We start from the raw sequence: 11,256 nt of genomic DNA, 5'->3' as shown, positions 1-11,256 counted from the left end.
ATAGTTATTTCAACTTTTTTGAGGCAATGAACACTCAAATTAACCTTTGGTAGATATGATTAGTACACATGTATGAGAGTTTCTGTAGGGAATGCCCTTTATAATTATATCAGTAAATAAATAGAGTATGTCTAGTTGTTTATGGTATGAAAGCAAACCTTTAAATTACTATAGATGATCCACAACTCAGAATTTTTGACTTATTATATTTCAACTTTATGCTAGTGTGAAAATGATCACATTCAATAGAAACCATACTTTGAGTACTCATGAAACCATTCTGTTTTTCATGTTCAGTACAATATTTAATAAGTTACATGAGATTTTCAACATTTTATCATAAAATAGGCTTTGTGTTAGATGACTTCGCCCAACTGCAGGCTAATGTGTGTGTTCTGAGCACATTTTACATAGGCTAAGCTAAGCTATGCTATTCCATAGGTCGGGTGTATTAAATGCATTTCCAACTTAAGATATTTTCAGTTTGCTATGAGTTTATAGGGACATAGCTGCATCATAAGTTGAAGAGCATCTGTAGATATTGTCAGTTGTTTTTCAAACTGGTTGTCCAGATTTACATTCCTACCGTAAGCTTTCTGGTTGTTCTACATCTTTGTAACACTTGGTATTTTCAGAATTAAATTGTAAATAATTACACTGGTGAGAAATGCTATCTTATTGTGGTCTTAGTTTGCATTTCCCTGGTTAGTAGTCACCTTTTTATGTTTACTAGCTAGATTAGCATGAAGATTATTATGCCCTGGTAGGGTCACTCCAGTTTAATCAAACTCTATTAGGGCCAACATAGAGATTCAAATATCTAAAGTCCTAAGATATGAAAAATAGAAAGATATGAATAGAAGTATATAAAAAATAGAAAATAGAAATTTTTTCTAAGTATGAAATTATTCCCTGAGTCATTTAAGTTATTTCTAGCTATCAAAACATGACTCTTGCCAACACCTCTATTGTGTCGTTCTCAATTGTGGCAGTCTTAGCTTTTCTTACTCTGGTTTTTCTGGCTGTAGAAAGAATGACAATAAACCTTAAGTCACTGAAGCTGAAGAAAGGCTATGTTATGAGGAAACATAGAACATTACTCTGGCTAAGCCTGACTAATAATAGTAAGATTTGGTGAACTCCAGAAAGCCTAGGTTAACAATTTCAGTGTTCTAGTGCTGTGCTAAGTGATGGAACCGAATACTTTTTAGGCTCCTTCTTCCCTTGTGAGGACCCTATCCACAGAGAGTTCGCAGACTTTTTCTACTGCCAATGAGGAAATTTACCAAAAAAGGTACTTGCTGTCTTTTCTAAAGAGCCAATGAGTAAAATTGTGTCTTTTACAAAATTATAATCTGTAAACTATTTTCAGTAGGAAAACAGCCAGAAAAATTTTCCTGAATGTATCCTTGGTGCTAATTTGGTATGACTTTGTGCACAGGAGATACATTTTCTGCCCTTTCCATAATTTGAATGATCATCTGCCTAGCTGCATTACAGTATGGTGCCTGCAGTGTTCTCCCTCTGCCATAGTCCAAGTAAATGAAACATAGCTGATCTAAATGCTTCCGTTTGTAATTGATTTGGGGAATGTACAACCTGTAGTTTTTTTGTGGGGCGGGGGGATTGGAGAAATGGTATGGACATCTCTGTTTATATTACTTTGGAAATATTTTATTTCGATAAATGCTAAAAACCTGAGTAGGAGGTCATTTGGTTCAAGTTTGACAACAAAAACTTGTTTCATATCAGCCTTAATTATTACATGCAGTCGATTTTTTTTATGACTCAAGGACCCACTTCCTACCACTTCCTTTGGTAGAAGAACTATCTAAATGTAAGAGATGAAAGCATAGGAAAGTTTTTTACATTTAGACTGAATTGTCCTATTATTCAGACCATCCTCACCCTTTTGTTTTCACTTCTTAGATGTTTGTTAAAACTCACTAGTTATATTGACTAGTAGAAGCCATAGACCTGACTTAGACTTGACATAGTAGAAACCATTACAAACCATAGACGTGATGCTTTAAAATAACGGTCCTGCCAGTTCGATCGTTGATATTGCTTTCTGTCAGGCTCTATTTAGATGTGTGTGTCCACACATGTTTTGCACTTGTCCCGAGGTGAGTGAAAATGGAAGTGGTGTTTTAAAGATGAACTTTCTCTATACTAGCAAGTTGTAAATGTCTGTTCTCTATTTCTAGGAGTAGCTCTTTAAAATATGCTTCTGATCTTTTCTTATCAGATGTCATGTTGTACACCAGCAGCTCATTTGCTGTTCCACAGCTTGGGTCTCTAGATCTTAATGACTCATACTGATTGTTGTCCCCCTACAGGTTATCCAGGCTGTCTTTTTTGGCATCTGTGTGCTGACTGATCTTTCCAGTCTTCTGACTCGAGGAAGTGGGAACCAGGAGCAAGAGAGGCAGCTCAAGAAGCTCATCTCTCTCCGGGACTGGATGTTAGCTGTGTTGGCCTTTCCTGTTGGGGTTGTGAGTATGATGGAGGATGCATTTCGCCACAAAAGAAACTTGGCTCTTATTTCAGACTTCTAAGAGAAAAAAAAAAGAGTTCATTATAAAAGGTTTCTGTATTATTAGTTTCCTAGAGCTGTCAGTATCACAGATGTGGTGACTTAAACAACAGACATTTACTTTCTCATAGTTCTGGAGGCTGAAGTCTGAGATGCAGGTGTCCACAGGGTTCGTGTGTTCTGAGACCTCTCTCCCCTTGGCTTGCAGATGGCACCTTCTGACTGTGTCTTCACATGCTTGTCCCTCTGTGCCTGTCTTTGCCTAAACTTCCTATTTTTATAAGGCATAGCAGTCATATTAGATTTATTTTAGGGCCCCCTAATGACGTCATTTAACCATATATAATCACCTCTTTAAAAACCCAGTCTCCAAATACAGTCACATTGTGAGATTCTGGGGGTTAGGACTTCCACATATGAATTTTGCAGAGGACACAATTCAGTCTATAACAGTTTCTTAAGCAGCCCAAACTTGAAAGGTAGGGTCCTTGGGTCAACCAGGCTAGTATTTTTTGAACTTGGGAGAGGAAATCAGTATTAGCTCATACTTCTTCAGTTACCCAACTGTGCCATTAGCTACCATCACTGAAGTAAATGCCTCTTAATGTTTGGGTCTGTTTTGACTTCATTGATTTTCATTGTTTTCAGTTAGATTCTCTCCATAATTCAACTTCCTTCGCAAGTCTGTTAATTTTCCATTATCTGCACATAAACCATGTTTTTTAAAGGCCTTCAGAGACCCTACTGATTTAAACCTCTGCGTAGCCAGGAGAAGAAGAAGAGAACTCATATATATCACAAATTGTAAAGATGCGTAAGGGGTTGTTATTTAATTCAAATTCAGACCTTTCATTTGCCAGCTGATTTCAGGGAAAAACAGAAGTCTCAGTGATGTGGTGCAGCACATGCCCCAAGTCCATTGTAGGAAGAGTCAGAAAGTTGTTCATAAATCCTTCCAGTGGATTACTCATATTTGTCAGGTTTGTAGCTGGTAGATGGGCCTACATGCTTGCTTTAAGACCAATTAGTAGGCACTCAGATGGTCACTGAATTGCTTTTCCTCTGTGCCAAATTGTATTTTCTTGAATGAAATAAATAGCCCTTAACCCTGAGAACAACACAATGGCCAGAGAGCGTTATAATTTGGTCACTCTCCTCATTCCCTCATCCTTGTCCTCTGAAAATTTAAATGAGTACTCAGATTGAAGCTAACCAGCAAGTCTCTCAAATTCCATTGTTTAGCATAGCAGAGTTTTATGCTTTCCATATTACTTAATATTTCCTTCTTTGGACTTTCCAAAAAAAATTCAGATACTTTCTATCAGAATACTCATCTAAGAGAACATTTCCATTAGCATAAAGCACAAAAACATATACTTTCTGCATAAAAGAATTATCTAGAAAATATAAGTCTGTGTGTACATGTATATGCATCTATATCTAATATATAGTATATGTATACATATTATATATATCATGTGTACTTTTTTCTTTTTTAACATTTACTCCCTTGAAATTTCTACAGACATGTCATTGCCTGTGGAAGCCTCGTTGGCTAGAAGGACTACAATAGTAATACAATAAAAAAGTAGGCCAGACGCAGTGGCTCACGCCTGTAATCCCAGCACTTTGGGAGGCTGAGGCGGGCAGATCATGAGGCCAGGAGATCGAGACCATCCTGGCTAACACAGTGAAACCCTGTCTCTACTAAAAATATGAAAAATGAGCCGGGTGTGGTGGTGGGCGCCTGTATTCCCAGCTACTCGGCAGGCTGATGCAGGAGAATAGCTTGAATCCGAGAGGTGGAGGTTGCAGTGAGCTGAGATCTCACCAGTGCACTCCAACCTGGGCGACAGAGCAAGACTCTGTCTCAAAAAAAAAAAAAAAAAAAGTAAATATAAGTACAGTGTTAACACGTTTTCTCTTAGCTCCCTTCTGTATGTGGTATTAAATTATGTCTCTACAGGGAAAATTTCGACTTATTTTGTAAATTTTGCTACTCTCCTCAAAAGCTCATGGCATATGCCCTTTAGATATTTTTGACCTTCCTTTGGGGGAAAGTTTTGTACCTGCCTGAAGCTTGAAGTATATGTCAACTCTCAGTGTCTTTCCTAAAGTTACTCCATGTATGCTTCATGGTTTGTAAAACAAGTGGTGGCCTTTTTGTTTAGTTATTTGTTTTAGTACATCTGATATTTTCCTCCATCTGCCACTGTCTTCGTTGTTTTGCCTATGTTTTAGAAAAAAGAGGAATAAAAGTGCCTTTCATCCCCACTCACCCCATCCCTCTTAAACCAGAAGTCCCAGCATCATGCTTTCATGGCATGTGGGTGCAGCTGTCCTAGTGGCTCTCTGACAGCCCGAACAGTCCTCATCGCTGCGACCATGGCCTCCCGTGTCACCCAGCACATGGAGGGGATCAGTGCCCTTGAGAATCACAAAAGAAATCAAAGAATAGATAAGGAATTAGAGATGTGTAACTCACTGATGTTTTTAACTTATCTTTTTTTTTTTGCCCATTGATATTTTGTAGTCACTATTTCCATCTTTCGTAATCATCCCTGTTATTGTGAGTCACTGTTCCCTTCATAGTTACTAGTCTGTTATTTTCCTAAACTTTTTAACGTTTCTTTCAAAGAAAGTGACATTTCTTTTTCTCTTTCCACCCCTCCTTTCTCTCCCTCCTCTCCCCTGTTTTAAGAAGAATCTAGGTCAGTATTCTCTAGAAATCATCATATGTTTTCTACTATTTCTGTCTTGCTCTGTCATTTGACGTTTTATATCTGTTTATGCAGTTTCCACCAGACTTTTCACTCTAATACACAGAAATTCATTTTGAGGCCAAAAAAAGCCTGATAAATTGTTCCTTCCCAAATCCCGTTAATTTTATTGCAAAGTCATATTTACAGAAGATATGAATGTGCCTCTCTACAAGTATTTGTGTTCATCTGTTCTCACACTGCTAATGAAGACATACCTGAAACTTGAGTAATTTATAAAGGAGTTTAAATTGACTCACAGTTTCACATGGCTATGGAGGCCTCACAATCATGAGGGAAGGCAAAGGAGGAGCAAAGTTATGTCTTACATGGTGGCAAGCAAGAGAGTGTGTTCAGGGGAACTCCCCTGTATAAAGCATCAGATCTTGTGAGACTTATTCACTATCATGAGAACAGCATGGGAAAAACTCCCCCATGATTCAATTACCTCCCACTGGGTCCGTCCCACGACACATAGAGATTACGGGAGCTACCATTCAAGATGAGATTTGCATGGGGACACAGCCAAACTATATCAGTATTTTAACACAACATTTTTTTTTTCACTAAAACCTTTAATTCTGTGATTTTTTCATCTTTCTCTCCCTAAACTTATTTCCTACCTTTCCTTTCCAAGGTGCTGTGTCTTTGCTGTGACTTCAGAGCTTCCCCTGTCCTTTACCTTTTTCCCTATTCCCCCAGCTGCTCAGAAGGGTCCAGAATCCTGCTGTAGTTTCATTCTTATGACTTATGACTTTCTTCCTTATTAAAATGCAAACTCTCCCTGAAGCAATGTCACAAGAAATCACTTGAAGAAGCATCATATTTACTTTTTCTGTGCCTCCAGGCCTGGAATGGAGGTGCCAACCTGGAGGGCTCATTACATCAGAAGGATGGAAGAGCATTAATGGCCAGGAACTGATGGAACCAGAATTATGCCTGTAGGAATCTGTAGCATAAAAATGCTTATCATGTGTGCAGATGATTAATGATAACATTTACAAGTAAATGTCTTCATCATTTTGGTGGACACAGTCAAAATCCTAAAGGGCAAAATTCTTAAGCACCCTCTCTGTGCCAGGGGAGCACCGGGCATCCTATAGCTGCAGGTGCAGAGCCTCAGCTTTGGGTCCTCCTGTGGTCCCCAGAGGCCTCCCCTGCACTACCACCCTGATAGCTGGGGCACTGCCAACCTTGCAGAGTGCTTCCCTGGCTACCATCTACTGACTTTCTTTGTCTACTGCCTTTCTACTTTTTGTCAGTCAGAAGTTGAAAGGGAAAGCAACATTATTTTTGCTTCATGGTACAGGCAAAATGGCATCGGGCATAAAAAGAGAGTAAAGAGTGAATGCATTACGTCTGTACAGCTGAATTTATCAACTTTGTATAAATTTTCCTGAAGAGATCTATTGGCCCCTGAGCTTTTCCTGATGCTCCCATTATCTCTCTCTTTCTCTCTCTCTCACCTCAGCTGAAACCATGGCAGCAAGAAAGACATGGGTGGGTTATCTGGGATTTGTATTTTCTGCATTAATGCTTCCTCCAGTAACGAGGTTAATTGAGAGTTGTCAGTAATTGCTTTATGTGAGCATGAAGCCCTAAATATGATTTTGTGACCCATGCACCTAATGCATCCACTTCAGGCTCTCTCTTCATCTCAAGGATACATAAAAATCATGAAACATTCCAATCAAAGATAATTGGAGGAAAGTTTTATTTCAGCATAACCTTGAAGAAATCAGGCAGGATTGCTTGAATGAACATGGCATGTATCATCCTGATTTGTGTAGATTCCCATAAATACAAAGCTGGCCTTGATTAGTAATGCTAATGGCCGGAAACCACCAGCACTCCCAAAGCCTTGCAACTAATTTTGCAAGGATAACCCATGGGAGGCTCTTCTTACCATGTGCAGTTTATTTCTGAACCCTGTCACCCTTTTAAAGAATCATTACAAATAATTCTATGACATTATGTGGTCTGGAAGCACTGAAGTTTATTAGGAGCAATCAGACCAAGAATGTCTTTTGTCTCCTGTGAGTTTGTTGACTTTTGTGTTGGCAGATACCATTATGGCTAAGAGACTAGGCTTAGACTTTTAACCACAAAAGTAGGGGGGCATGACAGAAGAGCAGAAACAGCAAGTAAATAAATAAATAAAATACATATCTATGAATTTAATGACTATGAAAGTGCCTCTCTCAGGAATCCTAAATGTGCCTCCAACTGCCTACCAAAGAAGCTCTTTAATGAAAAAGAACAATTATTTACACATTTTAAACTTGCTGTCTTTTTTTTATAGAGACAGGGTTTCACCCTGTTTCCCAGGCTAGAATGCAGTGCAATGATATTTCGTTGCAGCCTCAACCCCCTGGGCTTAAGGGATCCTCTCACCTCAGTCTCCCAAGTAGCTAGGACTATAGGCATGCACCACTATGCCCTGCTAAGTTAAAAGTTATTTTGGAGACAGGGGTCCCACTAAATTTCCCAGGCTGGTCTTGAACTCCTGGCCTCAGCTGATTCTCCTGCCTCAGTCTCCTGAGTAGCCAGATTACAGGGATAAGCCACCATACCCAACTAATTATCCATTTTTTATTCATTCTAAATTATGCATCCTATTCGTTTGTAGCTGCTCTGCTTGAATAATGCACGTAATCTAACCTCATAACCTCACCAGTACACGTTTGCCCTGGTGTTAGTCTGGTTGCTCTAGCCCCAGTGCTGGTCTGCCCCATCCCGGTATGAAGATGATAGCCCTTTCTGAGTGGGTCTGAGGAGACCTTGGAGATTTCGATCGGTTCTAACCTGGGATGGGTGTCCAGGTTATTAGGAGCAAACTGGCATGTGCCTGTATTAACTTTTCAGGAATTTGACCTTCCTGTCTGAGTTTTGACTGAAAGCTGTTTGTTAAGTAACCATTTCTAGTGTTATAATCATGTCTTGTAAAGACTTGGTGAAGATTTTATAGGTATCAACCTATTCCAAAATCCTTTAAAACTTGATTTTACTTGTAATAGGACTGTATGGTATCTGCTTCCTTAGGAAACATGGAAAATGGATTTAAAATCTCAAATGCAAACTCAAAGAAAAAGTATATTGCTATTGTTTTAGAAAAGTAATTCCCAAAAGTCTTCATTTGTTGACATACTAGCTAATTCTAAGCTATCTTTAAGAAAGGTTTTGAGATGCGTATAAATTTAGATTGTCATAAACCTACAACTTAAAAATTGTAGTTTCATTACTGATTTTTAAATGAAAGAGATTGGCTTAAATGGGAAACCAGAAAATTAATATTAATGACTAATATTAAGGTCTGTTAATATAACACATAAAGGAAGAGAATTTGATTCTATTTGAGATTATAAATAAAAGCAAATGCCTTTCCTTCTGTTTTGATATTAAGGGGGAAATTTAAAAAAATAAATTGTTTACCCTATTCTACAAATTCTGGATTCAACTTAAAAATACACTTAATATCTTCTGATCCTCTCTTTATTAAATTTTCACACAGATACCTAAAGTCAAGACTTTTCTATTTTCTTTAAGCCTTAACTGATGTTTTAAGTTTCTTTAAATGTCCTTTTCCTTTCTTTTCACTTCTGAAGTTAAAAATACATTGGCTAGATCATGTTTTATGGTAAAACCCAGTACACTGCAGGTGGAGTTAATCAAATGCTTGCCACCTGCACTGAAATAAGGAATGTGAACTGAGTTACCTAAGAAGGAAGGTTCATAGATGAGAATTCATTCAAGATCAGTAAGGAAAATGAGCCATGTTTTCCCAATACCGGGAGAAAGGCTCAGAAAACTGTAATTGCCAAAACTACGTAAGTGATCTTACAATTATTTTTTAATAACTTTTCAAAAGATCAAGGACATTGTATGTTTAGATATATGTAACTGATAAGAAACCAGGTTGCTTCTCAATCATCTCATGTATTCTTTTCTCCTCAATTGAGAACCAAAGATTTTCTGCTTAGGTGACCTATTTAATTTGCACACGTTTATGCTAGCTCAGAGTGGTCAGCTTTTTTGATGCTTCCAAGACAAATTTCTTAAACATAATAGTCACACTGTAACAAAATTTCACATAGATGCCCACTTTAAAATATATAACAGGGAAAACCGCACGTTTATATCTAGAACGTTCAAAGGACAGAAGTGCTCGTCAAATCAGTAATTATTTGTGGACCCATGGAGCCTACTGTGTAGCAAGTACTGAGTGCTAAGAGTCAGGATAGTGTTGGCTGAAAATCAGTCTGTCTTTCAAAGGTTTCACAGTCTAGGGAGGGCGGCTTTATAAGCTATATCAACAAGTAAATTAAAATAGGGTGTGATGAGTATAATAATACATGTGTTTAAGGTGCAGAGGAGTATCCGCAAAGCAAGAGGGGTTAATTTAAGTAGGTGGGAGGTCCTGAAAGACTTCTCAGAAATAATGACATCTAAGCTCTATTTGAAGAATGACTACGAACTTACTGGATGTATAAGATAATGATGCATTCAGTTGCGAGTAACAGAATACCCTCAGAAATCCGCCTGGCTCACTCTTTCACTTCATTCAAGTCTGCTCAAATAAGCTCAGCAAAGCTTCTATGAATGATCTATATGAATTAGCCTCTCATTTTTCTCTGTTCCTTTACCTTGCTTTATTTTATCCATGATGATTACCACTACCTGGCATATTATGTTTATTCTTTTATTTGTGTAGTGTCTGTCTTCTCTGACTTGGTTCATACTCTGTGAGACCAGGGAAGTTGTGTGTTTCATTTACTGCTTTATCCCAAGCATTAGGAGCAGTGTCTAAATAATTCAATATTAGTTGAGTGTAATCCAGCCAACTGTGGTTTAAATAATAAAGATATTTAATATCTCACAAGACATGAAACTTTTTGACAGGCAGTTTCAGGGTGGTATTGCTCAGTGTTTTCATATATTGTACTTTTTATTGAGACATGGTCTCACTGTGTTGCCTGGTCTGGAGTGCAGTGGCATGATCTCGGCTCACTGCAGCCTCCACCTCTCAGGCTCAAGCGATCCTCCCACCTCAGCCTCCCGAGTAGCTGGGACCACAGGTGTGTGCCACCATGCCCTGCTAATTTTTGTATTTTTTGTAGAGACAGGGTTTCGCCATGTTGCCCAGGCTGGTCTCAAACTCCTGAGCTCAAGCAATCCACCACCTTGGCATCCCAAAGTGCTGGGATTATAGGCACGAACCACCATGTCCAGGCAGTATTTTCATTTGAGACTTGTACATTTTATATTTTCCACACATTTATCTTTAGAATGTTACCTTTTTGTCCTTGGACTTGCCACCTAAATCCTCGAGAGGGTTAATAAAGCACCAAGCATCACATCCTTCACAACCATGTTCAAGGACAGAAAAGGAAGAAACTCTAGGGAGCCCTCCCCAAGTATCTGTTTCTTCCTCAGGCGAATAGATTATTCCCAGAAGCTCCACCCGCAGATTTCACCATAGGTCCCATTGGTCAGAACCATCACAGAGCTACAACCAGCAGTGTGGGCCTGGGAAAGCAAGAAGCAGCAGAAGGAAATGAAGTTACCATGAGGGCTTAAACTAATTATGGTTTATCCTTAGGGGCTGGGCATATTGCTACCCAAACAAAACCAGGAGTTTTAAAAAATGTAATAAGTAACAAATTTAGGGAATAACAATATGTAAAATAAGTAAAAACTAGTATGATTCTAGGTCATTTTTTATGTCAGTATGAAAAATATATACAGTAAAGCTGATAAGATTAATCATGGACATTTTCTGTTGTAGCCAAAAAGGTATATTTTTTCCCATTCATTCTCTACCAATAATCATTTTTAGTGTATTCTTACCAGTAGTATCATAAACAACAACTGAAATCTGATATTTGAAGAAGTCCTTCTCAAGGAAAGATTTCTTACACATTTGATGAAATAGTTTAATTTCTAAAGCTCCATATCAAATTC

The 11,256-nt window shown here is 38.3% G+C and overlaps 1 protein-coding gene across 5 annotated transcripts in view; it reads left to right on the top strand.

The window, feature by feature from the left end:
• AIG1 (androgen-induced 1) overlaps nt 1–11,256 on the top strand; it is a 292,472-nt gene that overhangs the window by 76,638 nt on the left and 204,578 nt on the right. For all 5 annotated transcript variants that reach the window (XM_011997167.1, XM_011997166.1, XM_011997168.1 and 2 more), the window contains exon 2: nt 2,340–2,495. In XM_011997167.1, coding sequence (XP_011852557.1) covers nt 2,340–2,495 — 156 coding nt within the window. The remainder of the gene's footprint in view (nt 1–2,339; nt 2,496–11,256) is intronic.

Source organism: Mandrillus leucophaeus, unplaced genomic scaffold, assembly GCF_000951045.1.
Source record: "Mandrillus leucophaeus isolate KB7577 unplaced genomic scaffold, Mleu.le_1.0 Scaffold531, whole genome shotgun sequence".
Taxonomy (NCBI): domain Eukaryota; kingdom Metazoa; phylum Chordata; class Mammalia; order Primates; family Cercopithecidae; genus Mandrillus; species Mandrillus leucophaeus.
This window is presented reverse-complemented; position numbering and strand designations above follow the sequence as displayed.